The sequence below is a fragment of the Saccopteryx bilineata genome, chromosome 6 (genome assembly GCF_036850765.1).
Source record: "Saccopteryx bilineata isolate mSacBil1 chromosome 6, mSacBil1_pri_phased_curated, whole genome shotgun sequence".
Classification (NCBI taxonomy): Eukaryota; Metazoa; Chordata; class Mammalia; order Chiroptera; family Emballonuridae; genus Saccopteryx; species Saccopteryx bilineata.
Genome location: NC_089495.1, coordinates 46,431,979 through 46,458,667, shown reverse-complemented (window position 1 = coordinate 46,458,667; position 26,689 = coordinate 46,431,979). Strand labels below are relative to the sequence as shown.

Below are 26,689 nucleotides of genomic sequence, written 5' to 3'. Positions count from 1 at the left end.
CGTGATTTAAAGTGCTCGTATGTCAAGGTACCACTCACTATTTGGTGTTGCTTTTTCTATAATGGAAGGTTTTTAAGGATAGATTTTTCATAAATTGAGAAAAAACTGCTGCATTTTGTTTTAAGTCTTTTAACTAAAAATATATGTATACATTATTTTTGATAAAATAAAAATGAAAAATATTACCAGAATTATTTACAAATAAGACAGGTTATATTTGTATATGTTTGGAATTGTAAAGTGAAAGGCAATGTTTCTTTTGTAGTCTTCCACCTATTACCCAAGAAGAAGCATTACATATTTTGGGCTTTCAACCCCCATTTGAAGATATTAGGTTTGGCCCTTTCACTGGAAATACAACACTTATGAGGTATGAAGCCCTTTTTTAGTTCTGCAAAGTAATGATACTGTAGATGTGTGTTGATAGTAAACCATGTGTCCAGCTGCCAGGCCCCAACCTGTAGTAGATATGCCAAACTTAGGCTCTGCCTAAATTTGTCTAGAATTGGAATAGTGCTATTTTTGTTATAGAACTGTTGCTATGAGCAAATCTTATTCTTTTCAGATGGTTTAGACAAATTAATGACCACTTCCATGTAAAAGGATGCTCGTATGTTCTATATAAGCCTCATGGGAAGAATAAAACAGCTGGAGAAACAGGTAGGTAAACATATAGAAGATTTATACACATATACATGTATGTGCACATATATGCTTTGTATAAATTACCTGTTTTGATTATGTAAGTGCTAAACACAGTCTGATACTTTTTTGTGTGTATGACAGAGAGAGTCAGAGAGAGGGACAGATAGGGACAGACAGACAGGACAGGAGAGAGATGAGAAGCATCAATTCTTTGTTGTGGCACCTTAGTTGTTCATTGATTGCTGTTTCATATGTGCCTTGACCAGGGGGCTACAGCAGACTATATCTTTTTTACAAGAGGGAAATCATAATAATAATCTATACGCACTTTTTTTTTCTTCCAAGTGAAAGGAGGGTAGATAATGAGAGGATTCCTGCATGCTCTCCGACTGGGATCCACATGGCAACCTCGTCTGGAGCTGAAGCTCAAATCAATAGAGCTTTTCAGCACCTAAAGCTGATGCAGTGGGACCCATCGAGCTATCCTCAGTGCCCAGGGGCCAATGCTCGAACCAATCGAGGCACTGTTGTGGGAGAGGAGGAGGGAGAGAATCAGATGGTTGCTTTTCTGGTGTACTCTGACCGGGAATCGAACCTGAGATGTCCACACCCTGGCTGATGCTCTATCCACTGAGCAAACCGGCCAGGGTCTGTAGGCACTTTTCAATTTACAGTTTAGTATTTTTAGCTCTTCTAGTCTTTGCATGTAGAGCTTTTAGAATTTTTAAGGCATGTCATAAATACTACTTTAATATATTTTTTGTATTGTTTGGGTCCATGGAGTGTGTGAGTGTGTGTGTGTGTTTGTGTGTGCTAGTAAAACCCTTTCTCAGAAATCAGCAGAGAATTTGCAGTTCATTTTTCTAAAAGAGGATGCAAGGATTTTAAAATACTTGATTTTAGACCTGCATAATAACATAACAGCAGGAAAACGGACCGTGAATGTGACACAAATTCTATTATGGAATAGTCTTAGTCATAATAGAGAATGATGGAATTGATTTTAAGGATTGTTTTAGTTAGATGCTAATTAAATCATTTGCATTATTTGACAATTTTCATTTTTTAATTTGGCAATCTTTTTTTTTTCGTATTTTTTCTGAAGCTGGAAACGGGGATAGACAGTCAGACAGACTCCCGCATGCGCATGACCGGGATCCACCCGGCACCCACCAGCTCTGCCCACCAGGGGGTGATGCTCTGCCCCTCCGGGGCATCGCTCTGTTGTGACCAGAGCCACTCTAGCACCTGGGGCAAAGGCCAAGGAGCCATCTCCAGCACCCGGGCCATCTTTGCTCCAATGGAGCCTCAGCTGCGGGAGGGGAAGAGAGAGACAGAGAGGAAGGAGAGAGGGAGGGGTGGAGAAGCAGATGGGCGCTTCTCCTGTGTGCCCTGGCCGGGAATCGAACCCGGGACTTCTGCATGCCAGGCTGACGCTCTACCACTGAGCCAACCGGCCAGGGCCTAATTTGGCAATCTTTTGACTTTACAAGTCAGAAAACTGTAATATAGTGTTAAAGAAAAATTATTCTGATGTCGAACAATAAGGAAGATTTTATTCAAGACTACTGTAATAGGGTTATTGCAATACGGGAGAGTGATGGGGCTCAACCCTGAATGTGTGATAAAGGCAGCTGGGAATTCATAGACAGCTGGCAAGTGACAGATCTGGATGGAGAATTACTAAGAGGAGGCATTAAGGGTAGGGGGATTCTTGCCAAACTGGTCTAACAGGCTTCTTACAACAAGCAGGCTAAGGGCTTAGACCTTAAGGGTGGGGGATGAGGAACCTGATCAGATATCAAGGGTGATTAATATCTAAATTGATTTAGCAGGAATCTTGCTAAAACTGGATTCAGCAAGGATGGACACAGAAGCTGTAGACTGAGGCCTACTCGAGAAGAAGGCTCGAGAAGCCTGACTAAAGTTTGGTCAAGGAAATAGTCTTTGTCAACAAGAGAGAGTATATGGTTTACCAAGGTCAAGGGTTGAACATAGAGAAGGATATATTTCTGTTGACCTATAGCAGGCATATCAAGTTGGTCATGAGTCAGGTAAATTTGGAATTCACATGTTGGTTTTTACATATATTAACTTGTGACCTTGAACAGTAAGTAGACTTCTGTCTTTCCATATTTGTATCCCCCTCCCATACAGTCACTGTGAAGATAAAAGGAGACATGTTTGCCTGACCTGTGGTGGCGCAGTGGATAAAACGTCGACCTGGAAATGCTGAGGTCGCCGGTTCGAAACCCTGGGCTTGCCTGGTCAAGGCACATATGGGAGTTGATGCTTCCAGCTCCTCCCCCCTTCTCTCTCTCTCTCTCTCTCTCTCTCTCCCTCTCTCTGTCCTCTCTAAAAATGAATTAAAAAAAAAAAATTAAAAAAAAAAAAAAGGAGACATGTTTGTCATACATGTAGCTCCTTGTTTGACACAGACTAAGGATTCAATAGTGTTGCTTTTATTCTTACTGACAGTTCTGTGGAGGAGGCCTGTCCCTATGGCAAGGGCAGCTTTAAATGGCGTGCTAGTATTTTTTTCTGTTTCTAGTGCGACTGTCAGCACACCTCTCTTACTAATTGGTCATGCAATTAAAAACTAACAAAGGGTATACATTCTGCTATACATAAACTTTTCTTATTTGAGAAAAGGGATAAACTACCTATACTCCATCTCTCCCTTTTGGCAGGGGGAGGAATGATTGGTGTAATTTCTTCAATAAGTTTAAAAAAGGTTTTTATTTATTGATTGATTTTTGAGGGGGAGGGAAGGGAAAGAGGGTGAGAGAGAAACATTAATTTGTTGTTCTACCTATATACATAGCTCGCAAAAATTAGGGGATATTTTATTGCTCTATGTTTGTTTTGCAATACCTGTAATTTTTGTGAGCAGTGTATTTATGCATTCACTGGTTGTCGCTTGTATGTGCCCCGACTGGGTTTCAGACCAACAACCTTGGCATGTTGGGACTCTAACCAACTGAGCTACCAGGCCGGGGCTCAGTAAATTTTAATGCTATATATTCTCAGTTTTATTCCTGTTTTTATTTTTCCTATTACAATATTTGACTACTCACTATTTTTTTTTTCTATGTGTATTTTCTGAAGGATGTTTGATCTGCCTCCCCACTTGGAATTTCCTTGTCTTCCTCTTCAATAATCAGTGGTCTTGTGCAAGCCCTGCTTTAACTCTGAAGTTTTCCGTGCTAACTTAGAAGCCTATTCCTTTTAATGCCTATAGTAATGATTGTTTGTGTCTGTCATGTGGCACTTGGCATATGCAACCTTATGTTGTGTCTTTTTAATGTGTCTATCTAGCTCTGAGATCACAGGGACTATCCCTTAATAGCCCTTTGATTTCATACATAATATCCTATGACCTCATCCATGTTACCTTAGAACTTCTGGTTGTATTCAGAGGAGTGATACATGTATTAAGGAAAAGACTTTTCTGTTCTTTTTCATTGTGGAAGAAAGAGTTGCAGAAATAGTCTTTTCTCACTTGTCTCTGTTATATGCAGTAGAGAAAACAATGATCACTTGTTGCTTATGTTCTAAAAAATACTTTGAAATGTATCTTCTTTTGTTTGTTATTTTTTTAGGACTGTTAGGCCTGTTTTTCATAGTAGGCTTTAAGCTTTCCTGGGTACTAAGCTTCTTTGATTTTATAACTCCTCCATTCTTGCTGGCATGCTCATTTCCACTGGACCTTCAGCTTACAAATGGAATAAACACAAAAGTCAGGGATTTTTACAAAAATAATAGATTTAACTGTTAATATGCATTAAAGTATTTTTTTTTTCAGAGATGCCAATTACTTACAATAAAAGTTTGTGCTACAGGTTATCAACATTAGTTTCAAACTATTTGTTCACTTCCTATTATTCACTTACCATTATTATTATTATTATTATTATTATTATTATCATTTAGATAACTTCAAACTGTTGTTTCACTTAGCCACCAACATTTGTACCAGAGAAGTTAGATTCATCTTTTTAATCAGCTAGCTTGAAAGTTATATAAATGTTCTTCATGTGTTTCACTTATACTCTTTCTACAGGTATCAGGACTCATTATTTTTGCTTAACAGAGCATAGCTCTGCCTTATCCTGACATAACTCATATATACCCTCACTATGGCCTTTGCTACCAGCTTATTGCAATGCATTAGCTCATCAGGTGGACTATGCATTAAGGTTTCATTTTCTTCATCCACTGATTTTCTCCAAGTCATAATAGACACAAGGCCAGATAAATCTTTTTAATGTGCAATGCTAATAGAAATCTTTCATTCTGAAGAGCTTTCTGGTGACTGCTTAAAGCATAAATTCTTTAGCACCGTTCAAAGCCAATATAGATTGGCTTTCCACTGCTGTTCTGCACGTACCTGTTGTATTTCAAATATTTGAAAGGAATAAGAACCTAACAGGATATTATTACAGAATCCAGTTCTTGGCTTTGAAGGTGTAAAAATATATTCTAATACATAGTTCTTGAGTCCTCTCTAATTGTTCTATAGATGATCATTCTCCACAGAATAAACTCATATTAAAGTCGACAACTATCAGAGTGTTGATACCTTAACTTAAAGTGATAAATAGAATATCAGAGATACCAGTATTCTTTTGTTAGATGCACAGGACGAATATTCCTCTTCACAGTATGGCAAGCCAGCTAATTTCAGTAGTTCCCCCCCCCCCTTTCTATATATCAATCAGATTAGGGCTCTATTTTTGGTAATAGCTGCTTTGTTGCTTAAATATAAGATTTTTTAGATATACTCTGATCTAGAGTGAACATTGTTCTAAATTTAGTTTCCATTTGTAACACATTTAAAGTCTTCTCCTAAATGGACTTATTTTTTTTATGGCCATTTTAATATATTAAATACTGTATTTACTGTCTTTTATTTCAGAGGGTGATCTTCTCATGACCTTGTTCTGAAATTTTGGGGGTGCTTCTCTATACTGTCATACCCTCTATTCTAAACTAGGCTACTTGAAGTTCTCTGGTTATAGCCATCCCCTCTAGTGATTTTGTTTTCTCCTCATGCCCTGTCTTCTGTCTGGATTGTTGAAATTCTCCCACTTCAGTAAGTTCCACCTTAGATGCCAGTCCTTGATTCCTTAGACCTGATGTGCTTTCTTCTTTGAATTGTAACCCTTTATTTAGGCACTGTCTTATTCTTCCTTACATTAAAGTTACTTGTTTAATCTTCCCTACATGGAGAGCTTGACATATTGTGTTACTTTCTTTTGTTTCCACTAGTTCCTGACATAGTTAGTAGGTACTCATAAATTGCTTACTGAATTGAGTTAAATGAAAATTTCTCTTAACTGTAGAGTGGTGGCTCTCAGAATGTGATTCCTACACAACATCAGCATTAGTAGGTAACTTATTGGACATGCAAATTCTTGGTCCCCATCCCAGACCTACTAGGTTAAGACACCAGTGATGTGTTGTTTAACAAGCCTCACATGCTCAAGTTTGAGAACTACTGCTATAGTCTTTCTATAAAGGTATTATTTAACCTCTTTATCAAGACTTTACTCTGGCACTGATAGGAAATCTGGAATGTATTCAAGAATGTTCAAGTAATTGCTAGTCAAGTGCCTACCACAAGTGCCTGCTTCACGAGACTATGATGGAGTTCAGAATGAGACCGTGCCTCTCAAAGATGCAATATGCTCTCTATGTACTTCTACTGGATTGTTCTATCCCCTAGAATTCACTTCCCCCACATCCTTCTCATCTTTCACGTTTCAGCTTAAATGCTACCACCTCCAAGGGGCGTTCACTGAATGTTAAAGTTTCATGCCTAAGCCATTTCTTTTAACCCAGCACCCTATTTATTTCATTTCAAGCACAAATTACCATTCATAATTATTTTATTTGCTTAGTGTTGGTGTCCTCCACTGGACAGTAAGCTCCATGAAGCCAGGAACCCAGCCTGGCTGTCCTAGTCCCTCCTGTTTTACCAGTGCCTCACACATGGGAGGACTCAGTAAATATGTGTTTAAAAATAAATTGCTAATCATAATTACACTAAAGTACTCAGTTGCTTTGCATTACATTTGACTTAAGAAAGGAGGAAAGTGTGAAATACAGATTTCCATTAGAAGTTATAATAATTTTTTTTTATTAATTTCAGTTATTTGGGAAAACTTTTTATTTGGCATTTTCATAGTTTTTAAAAGATTTCTAAAGTTTTTCCTAAAGCAATGATATGTATAAACGTTTTTTGTATTTATTGATTTGTGGGAAGTCTAAATACATACATATGTTTGCTCCCTACCCGGGAACCTATTTATAATCAAGTTCAACTATGGAAACGAAGTATTGAGTGTCTTCTGAATTCTAGTTCTTATAATTGTTTATTTAGAGCTCCCATTGAGGATCCATTTTTACATTGTCAGGGTAACTCAACCAGAATGATTTACTTATCGTTATAAACCAGAGATTTTAGCCTGCCCTGTGGTGGCACAGTGGACTAAGCGTTGACCTGCAATGCTCAGGTCAGTGGTTCAAAACCTCGGGCTAGAAGCAACTATTATGAGTTGATGTTTCCTGCTCCTTCCACCTTTCTCTCTCTCCTCTCCCTAAAATCAATAAATAAAATACTTTAAAACACAAAAATAGAGATGTTAGCAGTAAAGACCACCTTGCCATGCATGTATGTATGTTCTGATGGTAGGCTATGAAGCAAAACTCTATAGGAAAGGTCTAGCTGAAATTTTAGAGAAAGGGTTTAAAACAGAAATATTATTGTCTCCATGGAACTCACGGATCGTGCCTGTCTGCAGGGGTGAGGGCGGGTTCACCTGCTGGGCTCTGTTATAGCCATTTACCTGCTCTTCTTAGTGTTCTTCAGCTATTGGCAGTGGCTAGAAAGTCAGAGAAACCATGATTTTCAAGCTTTCATCTACTTAAACTATTTTTAGGATTCCCAATTTTAATAGACTGTTTGTTAATGAATAATTTAGTTTCTTCTAAAAGATGCAAGTTACTGAAACCTCAGTAATAACTTTAAGTATGTCCTAGTAAAACTGTTTATATAATACTTTTGAAATGGGCTCAAACCTAATACAGCCATGGGAACTATACAAGGAGGAGCAGTGATAAGAGATGGCATGGGACTACCAGTCTGCCTCTGGAGATGTCCTTATCTCATCTTGAAAAAGCTGTTATCTGGTCTGTGTAACTTTTGGAGAAAGATTAATTTGTATGTCAGTGGGAGGAAGTTTCCGTATTTGGAAATTTATCATCTGGAATTTATATTCATATACCTCAGTGGTCTTCAGATTGAGATGTACACACTATATAAGAGCTATACAAGATGAACACTGATATGGGAAGAACATATTAGAATATCTATTTTTTAATCTAATTTAAAATTCCTACTTTTTGTAAAAAACATTAGTACAGTATATATTTTATAAAAACATATTAGTACAGTAGTATATGCACAGTTCTGTAAACTAAAATGCTTGTAATGGGCATGTTTATTCACAAATTTCTAGTGACAGATGTGCTTAACCAGAAAAGTTGAGACCATTGCTATATGCAAGGTATTGGTTTTATACAGTAATTTCATAGAGAAGCATGTGTGTTAATAGAAGATTCTGGTAAGCAAAGACAGGTTTCAGTACTTGAGTTTGCTGGTTAGTTGATCTGAATTTCAGTTTAAAGGTTACACCTGAAAATAAATTTATTAATATTTTTTTGTATCATCAATAGATTCTCATTTTCCCCCAGCAATGTTCTGTATTCTGAGTACTGTCTTTCTTTTCTAGTTGTTAACTAGTCCTTTGTGGATAGTGCTTTATGGTCCCTCTGTTTTCATTTTTTGTAGCTTCAGGGGCCTTGTCGAAGTTAACTCATGGATTGAAAGATGAATCACTGGCTTATATCTATCATTGCCAAAATCATTATTTTTGTCCAATTGGCTTTGAAGCAACCCCTGTTAAAGCTAATAAAGCATTTAGGTAAGCATTTATATATGTTATGTGGATGCTTGACCATAAGATGGGTTATAGAAAGAATTGAAGATACATTTAGTGATTAGAAATTGGAAGACTTAGTGATTTGTTTTCCTTACATGAAGATTTTTTTTTTTGCAGAATTACATTTGACTGAATTTTACTTTTTTCTTTTAAAAATTAATTTATTATGGTGACTGAATTTCAGTATTCTTTTTTTTCTCTAGCAGGTTTTCTTCATGCAGGTTGAGATAATGCCAGGATAGTTAAAAGCAAAGGAGGAAATGTCCTATTTGAGAATGATTAAAACAGAAGCCACAAACACTTTGATTAAAAGTATTGATAGGCACAGTTATCCTCACCCAGCTGAGGTTCTTGTTTGGTCCCATCTGGGTCAGTGGAATTGGTAACTCAAGAGGAGGAAGAGGTAGTGCTGCTCTCAGTGAGGACCGAAGGTCAGGTGGGGAGAATATGGCTTGGTCAGAGGGATAGGATGGGTTCTTGGAGGCTGGAGGCTCTACGGCCTTTACATCCCAGTCAAGGTCCTTGGGAGAGGTTGGGAGGGGGAGGAGGGTTGTGTGCTGGGGGGATTTGGGGAAAGGTAGGAGTAAGATGAGAGAACTGGGAAGCTGGATATTGGAATTTTGTGAATGTGGAACAAGAGAAAAATTACTTGGTCTCTCCAAATCCTGAAATGTTTTACTTACCTCTCTGGAGGTGAGGTACATTGTGTTTCTTCTGTGATTTTACCCTGCAACATCACCTTCCTCCAGATATCTATCACCTGTAACACATGAAAAAATAGGTTTTTCTACTTTGTCCACTTTAGAGGAGGGTTTGTTACCTCGGCCATAGCTACGAATCTCCTGAGATGCTTTTCAAACTGCACAAATCCGTGCCTGTGCTCCACTCCAGACCACTTTGAATTAGAATTGCTGAGTGGGATTAGGGCATCAGTATACGTATATTTAGAAGTTCCACAGATGAATTGTTGCTTTAAGGTTTTGTTTTTAGGATGCCTTTTGAAACTTTTTGAATGCATGGCAAAAGGATAAGAGTAGCTGAAGAATTGTGGTAGCATGCTAGGATTTTATTTTCCTCTTAGATGCTAAGAGATACTATATTTCAACATTTTAACCCTAGATTTTGTAATAAGTGATGAAGACCTAAATTTAGTTTATGCTTTCTGTGTTCAGACATTTGCTCAAGCCTAAACTCCAGTATCTCTTCTAGCATTTACAAATGCTACTTTTCAATAAACTTCAGTATATCTTTTATTAATATATAATTGAAGCACTATTTTCAAGGGAGTGAATAACCTTTATTAAGTTTACTGTGAATGTATTTTAAATCTAGCAGGGGTCCCCTAGCACCACAAGAAGTAGAATATTGGATCTTAATTGGAGAATCAAGTAGAAAACATCCTGCTATTCACTGTAAAAAGTATGTTAACTTTTTTTAAAATATCTGCTGAAAAGCCTGTTGGAATTTTGATTAGGATAGAATCCATAGACTCCATAGTTTAGTTTGTGGAGAATTGTATCATAATGTTATGCCATCTTCTAACCTGTGAACATAGACTATATCTCCACTTAATTACAGCTTTCTCTCCAGTAATGTTATGTATTTTTCAGTAGAGATTTATATCTGTTTTGTTAAAAACTTTCCCTATTTTCTGTTGCTATTGCAAATTGATTTTTAAAAATTTCTCAGTTATTTTCTGGTTGTTTACAGAAATACAATTAGTGTTTGTATATACAGGCCTTAAATCTTGCATCTTTACCAAATTCACTTACTGTTTTTAGTAATAGTTTTGTAATACAAAGGAATTTGTAATTGCTTTGGATTTTCCACACAATCATGTTGTTTGTAAATAAAGGCATTTAAAATTTTAAGTCCTTTGGAAGTGTACTTAACACTAAGAAGGAAATATAGAATGTTTTTAGTTTAGCTTGCAAGATGTCATCTAATAGGTTGATACATATTTATTTCATACAGAGACAACCATTTTTAAACATAAAAACTTGGCAATAGTTGCATAAACAGAATTGTTAAAAATGAATTTATTAGAGCTTAATAGGTGGAATAATCCTAAGAGACTTACCTCAGTAATATTGTAGAATATTGCTCATGTAAAATGTTCTATTACAATGTTATTTTGTACTAAAAAGAAAACTGTGCTTTATTCTTTCTTCTTAACTACAGATGGGCAGATATTGTTACTGATCTAAATACTCAAAATCCAGAATATCTAGATATCCGGCACTTGGAGAGGGGGCTGCAGTATCGAAAGACCAAGAAGGTAAGAACACCATTGTATTTGAAGGTATTTCCCAACTGGCCAAAATGCAGTATTTTACTCAGTACTCTAGACTAATTAATAGAAAACCAGTTCAGACCATCTTAGACAGAAATGTGGAAATTAGTTTAAGGAAAAGGGGTATGTTTAACCCTTTGATTAGTGAGTTTTTTTCATGCTTGCTGACTCCTGAGAGTGAATTTTTTTTCAAAAAATAAAATTAGTTCTAGTTACAGTTTTATTAACTTAAAATAATGTTTGTTTGATAACCCATTTATGGAAACAAGAAGAACATACATTTGCCTTTTTATAATGTTGTCTTACACATTTTTAAAATAAAAATTTTTGTACAATCGTACTCTGGTCAGGAGGCACCAGGACAGACATGAATGTTTGTAGTACTCAAAGGGTTAAAACAAAAGGGCAAGGAGTGTACTCTGGATTCATATGGGACTGTTATCAGGTAAAAGATTGTTAGCAGGGGCAAAGTAGTTGGTCTGTCTCATTCTTTTGGGAGTTACCATATTTTGCCATGTATAAGACGCACCTTTTTTCAAAAAATGTGGCGTCTAAAAACTGGGTGCATTTTATACAGTGGTTGTAGACTGTTTTTACTTGCACTTCCTACTTTTTCGTGCTTGTTTTGCGCTCATTGTTGAAGACAGTGATTTGACATCAGACACGATGAGGACAAGCTCATGGATGGGTTTTGACAGTGATGAGGAGTTGTATGAATTTTATGATGAATTAAACTTGAGTTCAATAACTTTGTCTAATATATTTTATTTTTCAAATTTTGGGCCCCCAAATTAAAGTGCATCCTATACATGGGAGCATCTTATACATGGGGAAATATGGCATATGTTATCTTTTTGTTTGATTATATACTTCCTGAAGATCATCATCACCTTTATGTCTCTTTCAGAGCAGCTGTCTAGACTGAGACTGGCCTTTCTCAGACTTAGTTCCATAGTCTTGGTCCAGCTTGGGTTAGGTGTTCAGTTTTGAGCCATCTTAACTGTGGCCATGGGGCAGGGCCATGTTTACAATCAAGACTGCTGGGCCTATTTCTGAGAGAAAGGTAGATTCTGTGGATTGAGTAGACATCACATCCCAATGATAGACTCCTACCAACAAATGAAGAATGGTATTTGGATTAGGCAGAAGGGGAGGTTATAGTATGAGAGTGGCATATGGGAGAAAGGTGTTTTCGTTCATTCTTTTCTTGGTTAAATTTCTGACGATTCTCGATAAAGAGTCAAAAGAGAAAAGATTCAAGAAACTAATCCTTTTTATTGGTGCAAATGGGTGACTTAGTGCATTGATTCAGTATATTCTTGACTTTCGACTAAATATCAAGTATTCAAAAAAGTGTGGGCATTGTTACAGTTTTTAACTGCAGCTGGTCAGGAAGATGCAGGATAATGTGACCTGATGGTGTCTGAAAGGATAAGGACTGTTTTGAGGCAGGTGAACGAGGAGAATAAGAGGATTCATAGGAACTCATATATTAGTATAATTCATTTCCCATCATTTTTTTCACCTACCTTTTTTTCCTTCTCAGGTTGGGGGAAATTTGCATTGTATTATAGCATTCCAGAGACTAAACTGGCAAAGGTTTGGCCTTTGGAACTTCCCATTTGGAACCATTAGACAAGAGTCACAGCCTCCAACATATGGCCAGGGAATTGCCAAATCTGAGAGTGAAGACAATATCTCCAAGAAACATCACGGGCGTCTGGGCCGGTCCTTCAGTGCTAGTTTCCATCAGGACTCAGCATGGAAAAAGATGTCCAGCATCCACGAGAGAAGAAACAGCGGCTACCAGGGTTATAGTGATTATGGTGGGAATGACTGACTATGCTGGATACTGAAAAACTTGTGTTACGTAATGCTGTATACAGGAGTGCATTAAGGCAGTAGATTTTATTAAGTCTACTTTAAATAGGAACAGAACTTCTGGTGCAAAACAACCCTGTAGTTCTGCAGTAAATGAGTTGTATATGATTATAATGGGTGGTTTGAGATATTTAAGCAGATAAGCACAGATTATTGTCTTTTTAAATTTAAGAGAATGTAAACATTCTGGACAACTTAACAAAATTCAATACAATTACATATAAACAAATACAAATTTACTTAATAACATCACAATTTGAAATAGTTAAGCATGACACGATTTCTTATGATTTGGTCCCCAGACATGTTGGAGATAGTTTTATTCCTAAACTCATGATATAAGGCACCATCTGCCCCTCAAAAAAAAATTGGGGCTCTTTATTTTTAGTTTTCTCTCACGGTTAAAGCTCATTTAAAATTAGGCAGTAAGTCTAGTAATTCCTTCACTGGTACCAATGCCTTGCCTGCATCATTTGTTTCCTGGTTAACTTTCTCAGGATTCTCAATAAAGAGGTAAAAGAGAAAAGACTCAAGAAATGTAGTCCTTTCTTTTGGTGCAAATGAGCGACCTAGTGTACTATTTCAAGATGTTCTTGACTTTCTTTGACTTGGTATGATACTATCATCTATTGACATAAACTTTAGGTCTTGAAAGACTTCTGTAAGTCTATAGTAAACCAATTTAGGGACAGAGTAAAAGAACAGGGGGCACCCATAGTTTCTATATCCAAGGTAATCTGTAAAATGAGATCTGGTATTTGATTGGTCCCACAATATGGAATCAAGTACTGTTAACAGCATTAAAGGTGCATTCAAAACACCATGTCCTCAGAGGGCAGCTATCCGTATTCCAAACTATATCCATATTCTGAGCCTTTTTAAAACACAATCAGTTGTTTGAAGTGTTTAGTTCAGAAACCGTGGATTTCATATATTTGAGCCCCTCTGTACTTGCTGTCAGTTTTTCTTATGCTGTCAACCCGTGACTCAAGTAACTGGGATGTTGTGTTTTTTCATTTCAGGGGTGCTCCAGAACTCAAATCAGTATCTTGATTGTTAGAAGGTGCTGAATATGTTGGTAACCATATTGTAATACATCTCAAGGAGAAGGTTTAGATTTTTATTTTAAAAATATTTTCCTTTCTCTTTTGAATTATATATCCATTTATCCACTCAGACATACCTAAGCCTACAAAAGGGGATATATATTATGAAATGGTCATTTTATGAAGGGAATATTTTGCTTGAAATGCAAAGGACTGAAAGATTTGTAGGTTGTTGATTTTGTTACTTCATACTGGAACTTTTAAGAAGTTTTCATCAAATAAAGTTTTGTTTTCTACTTTTGATCATGTGAATGTTTTGAACATTTGTTTTAGGAGGGGGGAGTATTATAATTTTGTTTAACGTGCATGATCATTTGTCAATTCTAAGTAGTATGTTATAAGAAATCATCTTGTATCTGACTTATATTAATGAAATATGCATTATAACCGTAATTTTAGATTTCTATAAGACTATAATAGGAAATACACAATTTAATTCTAATTTGCTTGAAACAAATAAAATTATTAGTTTTGTAGGTCGTAGTTGAATATCAGCAATTTCATATAGTTTGAATATTTCAAGACGAGAGGAATGTAGATAAATGCAACATAAAGAATACAGTGACACCTAAGAAAAGAGGATGAGTTTATACATATTGCTTATTGGCCATAAACACTTTTTATAAAAGTCTTGATATATATGATCACTTTATAAGTTGATTTATAAGTTTGACGATCATTAAGAGCACACTGAGGTTTACACTCTTCCAAAACAATGTTTGTAACATTCTGACCTATTTATTTTCTTGGTCAACTCTTCTTAGGAGTCTCCATAGAACCAATGCAGGTTCAAAAATGGGCTCAGCACAGATTTCTTTCAATATTAGTAACATTCCTGTCATATAGTATTTATTTTTGGTCAACTCCTAGAAGTCTCCACTAGAAGCACTAAGGGTTCAAATCTAGGTTCAGCATTTACTAGTTGTATTACCTTGGGCAAATTGATGCATTTTTCTCTGCTTATTTCCTTATTGGTAAAGTGGAGATAATAGTATCTATTTTATAAATTGTTTTGAAGAATGAATAAGTTAATACATGTAAAGTGTTCAGAACAGTGCTTTGTAGATAGAAATCGCTATTTAAGTGCTTGCTATTATTATTACTCCAGAAGATGTGTATTTTACTGTTCAGAAACTTGAGAGCCCATTAAACAGCATCTCAAGGAGCCAATTCCTTGTAAATCAGATATACAGCTCTTAATTACTATTTCTTCAAAAGAGTATATTTTAAGAAATGTTAGAAAAAATGTTGCTATGGTTTAAAAAATCTGAAAATACTTGATTATTCACATGTCCACATTGGTTACTTTATTTTATCCAGCTGTCAGATAGTAAAAAAATGTTCATTTACATAAAATCCTGAGACTGTTTATTTACCCACTACTATTCCCCATCATTAGTCCAAGCTGGTGCAGCAGCTATAGCACTCTCCAACTTGCCTTCTCCCAGACACTGGAGGGGCTCAGATAACGTGCTCTAGTAAATATTATACATCACATTCTGTATCTCAATTTTACCCACAGTGTTTTCTCCCTCAGACATTCCCTCAGCAAACTGGGCACTGTTACCCACTATGTGTTTCATGTTAAATTGCTGATTTCAGAACAACCCCAAGAGAATGGTGGCATCTCCGTTTCATTAATAGATTCTCATTGGTGAAGAAACTTGCTTAGGATCACAGGATGTCTTAGACTGCTAGGGCTTCTATAACAAAATACCAAAGATTGGATGGTGGTTCAAATAAAAGAAATTTATCTTTTCACAGTTCTGGAAGCTAAAAGCCCAAGATCAAGGTTTTGACAGGTTTGGTTTCTCCTGAGCCTTTCTCCTTGGCATGCAGAGGGTCATCTCACTATGTCTTCACATGGTGTTTTGCTTGTGCACATATTCCTGGTATCTCTCTGTGTCTTAATTTTCTTTTTATAAGGACCTCAGTCAGTTGGATTAGGCTCACCCTAACAGCCTTATTGTAACTTAACTTTTAAGAGGCCCTATTTCCAAATATATTCACACTCCCAGTTACTGTGGGTACGGTTTAACATAATTTTGGAGGGGGACACAATTCAGCCCATTAACATAGGACTATTATGTGACTCAGGTGGGATTGGGACAGATATCTGCCTCACTTATGAGGAAATTTATTTAGTAGGGTGCAAGATGCACTGGAGAGCTTCACCCTAGAGGCTGAATAGGTCATTTAGGCAATACACAATCCCTACTAAGTGTCAGGAGTAAGGGATATAACAGTGAATAAAATAGTTCTCTGCTTCAGTAAATTTAGTCTGTGGAGGGAAACAAAAATTGAATAAGCAATTATTTTAATCTATCTAAAATGTAACTAAGGACAATTTCTGGGAGTTATGTTACATAGAGTGGAAATGCAAAAGAAAAAAAGCTCTTTGTCAGGAATATCCTTGATAGCTGTTACTAAGCTTTTACTAAAGCTACTATCCCCCCATGTTTGGGGGTAACAATGGTTTTACTAAAAGCTATTTTTTTTTTTTTTTTTGTATTTTTCAGATGTGAGAAGTGGGGAGGCAGACTCCCACATGCGCCTGACTGGGATCCACCTGGCATGCCCACCAGGGGGCCAGAGCCATTCCAGCGCCTGAGGCAGAGGCCATGGAGCCATCCTCAGTGCCAGGGGCCAACTTTGCTCCAGTGGAGCCTTAGCTGTGGGAGGGGAAGAGAGAGAGATAAAGATAGAGAGAAAGGAGAGGGGGGAATGGTGGAGAAGCAGATGGGCACTTCTGTGTGCCCTGGCTGGGAATTGAACCCGGGACCTCCACACGTGGGGCCTACCCTCCACCACAGAGCCAACCAGCCAGGGCCTAAAAGCAAATTTTTGATACCTTTTTGGTCATAGAACGTTCATTTAACAAAATTACTTGCTCATTTAAATAGGCCTTTTCACTGAGTGTGAATCTAGTTTCAATAGTTCAAATTTGAAACCATATGTATAAGGTTATCATTTATTGAGTAACTACTAGTGTAAGTAGTCTGCATACAATCAGTTCTGGTCCTTGCTAATAGTCCGCAAGATTGGTTTTCAGCCCACGTTAAAGAAGAAACAGTTCTGAACACCTGCTGCTTGAACAATGCTATCCACTGTCCCGTGGTTGGGGTCTGAATCGGCCTGAGGGCTCCAGAGCCCTCGCCCCTCAGGAGCTCCCCTGGCAATTAGTTTCTCGTCATTTCTGACATATACGAGCTGTAAACTCCTAAATTTTAGATGCCGAGAAATAGGGCACTGTATTTCAAGGCTTTAAATCGTATTACTACAAGTTATCGAATAAATACTTAAAAACACCAACAAAGCAGCCACCTTTCTGTTGTCGCTCCATGTGCAAAACAATACTTAGTATTAACAGTTTTCACAAGTGGCGGCCAATGGGGAGCGACTGATACCGAAGCTGTAAACAACCGTCAGCCAAGCAAGCAGTTTTAAAGTTTAACTGCAACAAAACGCCAACGAGTAACAGGTCTTGACACGACCAACACTAGCGTGAACACCGAGCCCTTACTCGCAGAGTGAAGCGACGCAGCAAATATACCGTCAGCGCGGTGCGGCGGGACTTCCGCCTTGCGCTTCCTATTAGACGGAAGCCGAGAGGCTCCATTTCGCGTAGGTTTACGCACTCACTCGAATAGGTGCTGTCAGAGGGAAGTCTTTCGGCTGTTCGGCTCTATTGTCCCCTCACCGTAGTCTTCTGTTAGGAATGTTAAGACTGCAAACATTTGGCATAAAGCATTGGGAGAGGACCATCTATCTCTTCCCTGCCGTCGGATCCGCCTTTTTTTTTAGGTAGGCGGTGTCTGCTGCTGGGAACCACGGGTTATTTTGCATTCTAACTGAGCTGGCGCAGGGCCTCTCTACCCGGAGTTCGGGGCAGCTGTGTAGCTGGTTGTACAGGAATTGGAATTAAAGGTCTTCTGCGGACCGTCACCTCTGAAGACAGGCCTGCCTCATGGGAGTCCAGGGGCTCTGGAAGCTGCTCGAGCGCTCCGGGAGGCCGATCAGCCCGGACACGCTGGAAGGGAAGATCCTTGCCGTGGGTATCCTTAACGGAGCGTCAGCCTTGGGGTGCAGTGATTTGTGTCAGGCGTGTACTCCCTTTCCGACGTTTACTGCACCCCCATACCCCCCCCCCCCCTTGCTATTTCCATTCTGAATTGGAATCCTGGTTTTATCACTTAGGGGCAGTGTTTTACTTCTCTGCCCTGGAAAGTGGAGGTATGGTATCCACACACAGAAAGTTGGTATGAGGGATAAAGGGACATTTAAATAAAGAAAGCTTAGAATAGTGTCTGCCATAGTTAATATGTTCAAGTGTTATTCAGGCTGTGACGTCAGCAAGGAAAGAATGAAGTAGGCTTCTTGCCTGTAGTTCCTGCTGTTTTGAGTCCTGTTCCATTTATGTTTGTTAGAGTAAGGGTACTTTGTTCAGGTGTTGGACCTTTTTCTTTTATTTATTAATTTTGGAGAGAGGAGGGGGAGAGAGAGAGGAAGAGGGATGAGCAGGAAGCATCAACTCCCATATGTGGCTTTACTAGGCAAGCCTGGGGTTTCGAACTGGCGCCCTCAGCGTTCCAAATGGAGGCCACTGCGCCACCACTGGCTAGTGTTGGACCTTGCAAACGTGTGTGTGTGTGTGTGTGTGTGTAGAGTAAGAAATTTACCTGGTAACTACACTGCACTGGAAAATATTTTGAAAGCTGTACAGTGACTTATTTTCCTCTTGTTTGTGTGCACGGTTGGCTGGTTTTGTTTGTGCCCTTGAAATGAAATGTTTTTCTTCATTATCAAAACATGTGGGTGCTTTTCCTGAAATTTCAGTTTTTTTCTTTGAGTGTCTTATTATTCTATTCAAGAAGCTGGTGGTAACTTTTACCAGTTCCCTTAATGGGATCTTATAAGTAATATGATTATTATTATCCTATATTTTTTGTAATGTGATTAACCTTGAAATAAATCTGTAATGGATTTGGGCTTACAAATTTTTATGTAGGATACCCTGAGGGAAAAGGAAAGTTGTGTGGTGTTTTTTTTGGGGGGTATATGTTGTATTGCTGTCCTCTAGTGGTTCCTCACATCATTGCTTTCTAAAGATTTTTTTTCTAGAACTAAGTGTGAATGAAAGCAGTTTTGTCATGGGAGCCCTGAAAACTTCAAGGATTTAGGCCATTTTACATTGAAACATGTGAAGAATTAATTAATTGTAAAATCATTGAGATGACACGTTGTCCAAAATAAGGATAGGTAAAGCATTTAATTTAGATTATCTATTTTCAGAAGTGTTAGAAACTCTTTTGGACATGAAATCATTTTCATGGGGTTTTGGGGCTTTTTTGAAAGAATAAATCATTTAAAAAGACCTGTCAAAGATACTCAAGTTATAATAATAACCTCATATATGTGTTTGTGTATGAGGTTATTATAACTTGAGTATCTTTGAATCATGGTTCTAGAATTGATTTTGCTTTGTTTATGTTCATGGGAATTCAAATTCAAATATCTGAAATTCATTCAGATTATTTTGATTTATTAATGATGACATCACCCATGATGTCATCATACTAGGTGCATAATTTACTCTTAGATCCCTAAAATAAATTGGTCTTTTCAACATTGATAGCCAACTGTCTTGTTCATTTATACAATAAGGAATAATTTAACTTGTCTCACATTTCACATTTGTAAAATGCATTAAAGTCTATTAGCAAAATATTTTGCTCTCTTTAGTTTGAAATGTCTGTGAGGCATCAGAGGTGTTAACTGGTTTTCATTCTAGGGTCAGGGTGGAGCTCTGGGGCAGATATACACATATGAGGAGGGTATGGTGTTGGGGACAGAGGTTGCCTGGGTGTCTAATGCTGGTAGGAAAAGAGAGGGTCGAGAGATCACTACTGAAGTCAACACGTTAATGGTGAGTTAGAGGAGCTGGTGAAGAGATTGAGAGCAGGAAAACCAGCAGGGGTCATGTCCCTCTGTCTTATAGACAAATAGAAAATCATTTGTTAAATACTTTTTTAGAAAAGTTTAAATGTATGAGAAAACACTAAGAAGGAAACATAAATTATATGTGATCACAGTAGAGATAAGTCCTCCTAAAAATTTGATGTCCAAACTACTAGTATTTTATATTTAACATAATGCACATCACACAATGGAATTATATTTTCTATACTTTTAGAACCTGTTTTACTTTCTTTAATGATATTTTGTGACTGTCTTATCACTATATATGCTCCTGCACCTTCCATCCTATAGGGCTCCTTGGTATTCCAGCAAATCAGTATATCATATTTAGCTTTAAAAAAAGACCTGTTGGAAAACTTAAATTTTAAAATATTTTTATTATTATAAATGAACATTCTTATAAGTTACTGTTATTGTAAACCTATGATGATTTCCTGAGGATAAATGTCTGGAAGTGGAATTTTTAGGTAAAATGGAATGTAAGATAAATTTCTTGCTATGAGTTGTCAAGTTGTTCTCCAAAAGAATTGTGCTATTACTGCGGTTCCTTAGAGATTATTAGTTTATTTTTTTTTTAATTTTTTTTTTTTTGTATTTTTCTGAAGTTGGAAATGGGGAGGCAGTCAGACAGATCCTCGCATGCGCCGACCAGGATCCACCCGGCACGCCTACCAGGGGGCGATGCTCTGCCCATTTGGGGCGCTTCTCTGTTGCAACCAGAACCATTCTAGCGCCTGAGGCAGAGGCCATAGAGCCAACCTCAGCGCTTGGGCCAACCTTGCTCCAATGGAGCCTTGGCTGCAGGAGGGGAAGAGAGAGACAGAGAGGAAGGAGAGGGGGAGGGGTGGAGAAGCAAATGGGCGCTTCTCCTGTGTGCCCTGACCGGGAATTGAACCCGGGATTCCTGCACGCCAGGCCGACGCTCTACCACTGAGCCAACTGGCCAGGGCAGATTATTAGTTTTTTTAAGGTAGCTTATTTTCCTCCTGGCCAGTTGGATCAGTGGTAGAACATCGGCCCGGCTGTGGATGTCCTGGGTTCAATTCCCAGTCAGGGCACACAGCAGAAGCACCCATCTACTTCTCCAATACCCCCTCACTTCTTTCCTCTCCTCTCCTCTCCTCTCCTCTCCTCTCCTCTCCTCTCCTCTCCTCTCCTCTCCTCTCCTCTCCTCTCCTCTCCTCTCCTCTCTTCTTCCTCTTCCTCTTCCTCTTCCTCTTCCTCTTCCTCTTCCTCTTCCTCTTTTTTCTTCCTCTTTTTTCTTCTCTTCCTCTTTTTCCTTCCCCTCCTGCAGCCATGGCTTGATTAGAGCAAGTTGGTCCCAGGCACTGAAGATGGCTCCATGGCCTCCACCTCAGGCGCTAAAAACATGGCTTTGGTTGCAAACGGAGCAAGGACTCCAGATGGGCAGAACATTGCCCCCTAGTGGGCTTGCCAGGTGGATCCTGGTTGGGTGCATGCGGGAGTCTGTCTCTTCCTCCCCTCCTCTCACTAAGTTAAAAAAGAAATAAATAAAGTAGCATATTTTTCTTTACAATTAGACTTTTTAAAGGATATATGTGTCTATGTAAGATTTTAAAATTCAGTATGTGAATATTAGTTCAAATAAAGTTCATTGGTTTTTAAGTAGATTCTGTCAGGGCTAATCATTTTTCAATTTCAAATAAATTGGGAGTTCTTAGTTTCAATGTTTGGATGAGTTCTTAGTTTCAACGTTAGAAATTTGAGACTGGGAGGATGAGGAAAGAAATTCCAAAATATTTTTCATTAACAGTTCTTTTAGATATTAGCATTTGGTTAAACCAAGCGCTTAAAGGGGTCCGAGACCACCGTGGGAACACAATAGAAAATGCTCATCTTCTCACTTTGTTTCATCGGCTCTGCAAACTCTTATTTTTTCGAATTCGTCCTATTTTTGTGTTTGATGGGGACGCCCCACTACTGAAGAAACAGACTTTGGTAAGAGTGATGGGTTTTTTTTTCTTTGCACATTCTTAGCAAGAAAAGTTTGTATAAAATTTTAATATTATCTTTAGAATTTTGTAAACCAAGATTTATTTTGACACATATCGAATTTAATTGAAATTATCTCGAGCAAATAAGCGCAGTTTCTTTTTAAAAAGGTTTATATATGAGACTATAATGGATGCAATGATAAAGTTTAACTTTTAATAAAAATACCAAAATTGTTATAATTGAGTTTCTCCTTTCAAGTATGGTAACTTCTTAGGTGTTCTACGTGTGTTCCAGTGATGTTGCTATTACTCAGAGCATTGGAGAAAACCTATCCGGGAGATGCCTCCCCAGATCTGAGATTGAGGACCCTCCATGCTAATGAGCCTTCTTTTAAAGGCAATTGAAATGTTAGGAGTGAGCAATGTTATGTGTTGCCAAGTTTGACTAAATGGATATAAAAGAATTAGAATGAGTTTCTTTATTCTGAGATTAGTTTAAAAAGTGTTTGAACAATGTAGTTGTAGTGAACTTTGGAGCAGTTGGACATATGACCTTTATATGTGAAAATGTCATCTCATCACCTTGTAATCGTACTACACAGATATTGTCTAACTGAGGGCATAGGATAAAAGTATTTGTAAATGCTCGGAGACATTTGTTATATCAGTAAAAGGTCTAGACTTGAATCTTGCAGTTTTTAATTATTTAAGGCATATTCTATATCAGGTAGTCTTGGGAAGGATTAGAGAGAAAAAGAGAACTCCAGAACTGCATTTATCTACTAGCTGTAAGTTGTATGTACCCTTACACAGCCTGTCCCCAGTTCCCACTCCTGACAAAGGGGTTAGCTGTACCTTAGCGATCATATTGCAATATATAAATGTATCAAACCAACACACTGTATATCTTAAACTATGTTACATGTCAGTTAAACCTCAATTTCAAAAAAGGAAAAGAATGTTTTGGTATTTCTGCCTTATATTGAACCATAAGTATAGAAGACTATTCCGTTTTTCCCTACTTGGATATTTCTTACAAGGTATTCCAGTATATTTTCAGATTTCTTTTGACATAATCTTTAATATTGAAGGACATAGTAACATTTAAGTAATGTATATTTCAATATCGGAAATTTGTTTTGGCATAGCTGTGACATTTTAAAGAATAAGTTAATCCCTTTTGGTAAACAGTTACTTAATTACCTATCATTAAATTTTAGGTTTCTTGAGGACATTTAAAAGAAACTGAAAGTAAATTAATAGTTTTCCAAATGTGTAATAGCCAGTCCATTAAGTAATAGCTAGATGGAGACTGGGTGTCTTTTACATAAGAGAAAGCTGAAGATATACACTAATATGGCAAATATAGGACATACTAAAACAGCTATAGTCTAAACACTCAGAAAACCAAATTCTATGGGGGAAAAAAATCACAGATTTTTTAATATACTAATACTCTGAAGTAAAATCTTATGTCCATTCTTTTCACAGGCTAAGAGAAGACAGAAAAAGGACTTGGCAACCAGTGACTCCAAAAAAACTACAGAGAAGCTTTTGAGCACATTTTTGAAAAGACAGGCTATCAAAACTGCCTTAAGACGCAAAAGGCAAGAAGGAAATTACATTGGATTCCTGTGGCTGCCTTTTTCTAATTGTAACTCTCAGTAGAAATTAGAGGGTGAAATGAGAGGAGTAAGTGGGATGTCCCTCTGCCTTAGCAATCTGAAGTTGTGAAAATTTTCTGTTCTATGTGAATTAGCTTTGACAATGAGAAAGAAAACTGCGGTGTTGCACTGCATGCATGTTTTACTTTTATCACAGTTTTTCTTTTTTTTTTTTTCCTCTCATGCACCCTATCACAGTCTTTCTTGTACTCACACTGAGGCTGTGGAACAGGTGCTGAAGAGCTGCAGCAAGTTTTCTCTTTCTTAGGCTGGACAGATTTTTCTTTTTTGAGAGAGAGAGGGACAAACAGGAAGGGAGAGAGAAGAGAAGCATCAACTCATAATTCTAGCACCTTAGTTGTTCATTGATTGCTTTCTCATGTGTGCTTTGACTTGAGGGAGGGGGCTTTAGCTGAGCCAGTGACCCCTTGCTCAAGCCAGGGACCTTTGGGCTCAAGCCAGTGACCGTGGGGTCATGTCTATGATCCCATGCTTAAGCCGGATGAACCCACGCTCAAGCCAGATGAACCGCGCTCAAGGTGATGACCTCAGGGTTTTGAATCTAGGTGCTCAACGTCCCCCAATGCTCTATTCATTGCACCACCGCCTGGTCAGGCAGGCTATATGTATTTCTCACAGCCAGGTCAGCAGGGGAGAAAGCCAGTGCCCCTTTGTTTTCCCCTTTCACCCCTCCTCAGCATGGTTTACGTAATCAGTGGGGTACTGCTATTGATTCAAAGTGCTATTTCCTCTATCAAATCTGTTCAAGCCTGTGTGTCCTTTTTCAGAGATGAAGCACTACCCAGTCTTACTCAGGTTCAAAGAGAAGATGACATTTATGCTTTGCCACCTTTACAAGAGAAGGAAAAAAATAGGTAAATGTTTATTTAAAAATATTTATTATCACTGTATTCAGACAGACTTAAACCTTTATATTTTATCTAGATGTTAAGGCACATGAGAATTAATGGGCATCTAAAATATGCATTCTTGACACTTTAGAGTATTTTTCAAAAACTAAATTTTTTTATTAGTCACTTGTCCTTGTGTTTTGGTGGTTTATGATGGTTTCTTTTCATTCTGTAGAGCCTGTGCTAGGACTGTTGGTTTATAACTCATGAAGGTGTGAATTTTAGTTTTTCTTACACTGTGATTATAGTGCTGTCTCTACCTCTTTCTCAGCCCTGTGTCATCTCTCTCATACCACTGTGCTAAACAAGCACATATGACAGCTTTGTAAATCCAGTAGATGCTTTGCAGTTCTCAGTTTAATGTGGCGCCTGCTGAGAATCTCGCTGGCCACTTTTTCAGGTTTCTTTGTGGACCACTTCTGGCTGGCTCTTCACTGTCACAGCTTCTGTGGTTGACGGGCAGGTGGAGGGCCAGTTTGTCTGTGTCCTCCACCCTACTCCCTACTTGTGTCTGTAGGGGCTCCTGAAAGGCTAGGTGACTTTAGAAATAGCCCAGTTCCTTTATCTCTATCACTGCCACCATAATCTTGTCTCTAGGTCACTGTACCGGTGTCTAAATTCTCTGTCTCTGATCTTATCTTTTTGTAGGAACCCGTCACTGCCAAGCATAATCTCTGCTTTGTAGTGTAGCATCTGTAAATCCCAAGTCTGATATTGTCATTTGTCATTTCCTTGTGTAAAACACTTCCTAGCTTCTCTCTCTCTCTCTCTCTTTTTTTTTTTTCAGGATAAAACTTCAACTCTTTAATCACATGCTTTTCTAAACAATGCAATTGCAGGAGATTTCAGGAAGCTTTCATGACATCCCCAGTTGGGGTGACGTGACTCTTCTTAGCACTTTTGGCGACCTGCCCTTCTCTTGTAAGGGAAGTTCTTAGATCATATTGTGTTGCTCACTTACACGTGTCCTCACCAGATTTGAGACCAGTGGTAGCATGTATCTTGCCATCTTAGTCACCATTGTAGACCCTTGAGTTCAAGAAATATTTTGTAAGTGGTCATTAAATCACAGATATTGTAAATGTATGTTTGATTTTCAGTTCAGAAGAGGAAGATGAAAAAGAATGGCAAGAAAGAATGAATCAAAAACAAGCATTACAGGTATTTAAATAATTTGAGAATTCAGAATTTTTGCTAGTATTTGAAATTAATGACATTAAAATGAATAATTATTTTTTTATTTTTTTTATTTTATAATTTTATTTTTTTAATGGGGTGACATCAATAAATCAGGATACATATATTCAAAGATAACAAGTCCAGGTTATCTTGTCGTTCAATTATGTTGCATACCCACCACCCAAAGTCAGATTGTCCTCTGTCACCTTCTATCTTGTTTTCTTTGTGCCCCTCCCACCCCCTATCCCTCTCCCATTCCCCCCTCCCCCCCGTAACCACCACACTCTTATCAATGTCTCTTAGTTTCACTATTATGTCCCACCTACGTATGGAATAATACAGTTCCTGTTTTTTTCTGATTTACTTATTTCGCTTCGTATCATGTTATCAAGATCCCACCATTTTGCTGTAAATGTTCCGATGTCATCATTTCTTATGGCTGAGTAGTATTCCATAGTGTATATGTGCCACATCTTCTTTATCCAGTCATCTATTGATGGGCTTTTTGGTTGTTTCCATGTCCTGGCCACTGTGAACAATGCTGCAATAAACATGGGGCTGCATGTGTCTTTACGTATCAATGTTTCTGAGTTTTGGGGATATATACCCAGTAGAGGGATTGCTGGGTCATAAGGTAGTTCTATTTTCAGTTTTTTGAGGAACCACCATACTTTCTTCCATAATGGTTGTACTACTTTACATTCCCACCAACAGTGTATGAGGGTTCCTTTTTCTCCACAGCCTCTCCAACATTTGCTATTACCTGACTTGCTAATAACAGCTAATCGAACAGGTGTGAGGTGGTATCTCATTGCCGTTTTGATTTGCATTTCTCTAATAGCTAAAGAAGATGAGCATCTTTTCATATATCTGTTGGCCATTTGTATTTCTTCCTGGGAGAAGTGTCTATTCATATCCTCTTCCCATTTTTTTTATTGGATTGTTTGTTTGTTTGTTGTTGAGTTTTATGAGTTCTTTGTATATTTTGGATATTAGGCCCTTATCTGAGCTGTTGTTTGAAAATATCATTTCCCATTTAGTTGGCTTTCTGTTTATTTTGTTATCAGTTT

General features: G+C 37.8%; 1 protein-coding gene across 13 annotated transcripts in view; it reads left to right on the top strand.

Annotated features, from left to right (window-relative positions):
* The window catches only part of BIVM (basic, immunoglobulin-like variable motif containing), an 86,393-nt gene that overhangs the window by 26,857 nt on the left and 32,847 nt on the right, over positions 1 to 26,689 (top strand). For 12 of the 13 annotated variants that reach the window (XM_066237304.1, XM_066237306.1, XM_066237309.1 and 9 more), the window contains 6 exons: positions 266 to 370; positions 566 to 660; positions 8,501 to 8,633; positions 9,984 to 10,070; positions 10,833 to 10,929; positions 12,491 to 14,177. In XM_066237304.1, coding sequence (XP_066093401.1) covers positions 266 to 370; positions 566 to 660; positions 8,501 to 8,633; positions 9,984 to 10,070; positions 10,833 to 10,929; positions 12,491 to 12,784 — 811 coding nt within the window. In that variant the 3' untranslated portion in view covers positions 12,785 to 14,177. Of the gene's footprint in view, positions 1 to 265; positions 371 to 565; positions 661 to 8,500; positions 8,634 to 9,983; positions 10,071 to 10,832; positions 10,930 to 12,490; positions 14,178 to 21,693; positions 21,870 to 23,356; positions 23,473 to 24,317; positions 24,405 to 25,540; positions 25,602 to 26,689 lie in introns of those variants that run through there. The other variant, XM_066237314.1, reaches the window with a different exon arrangement.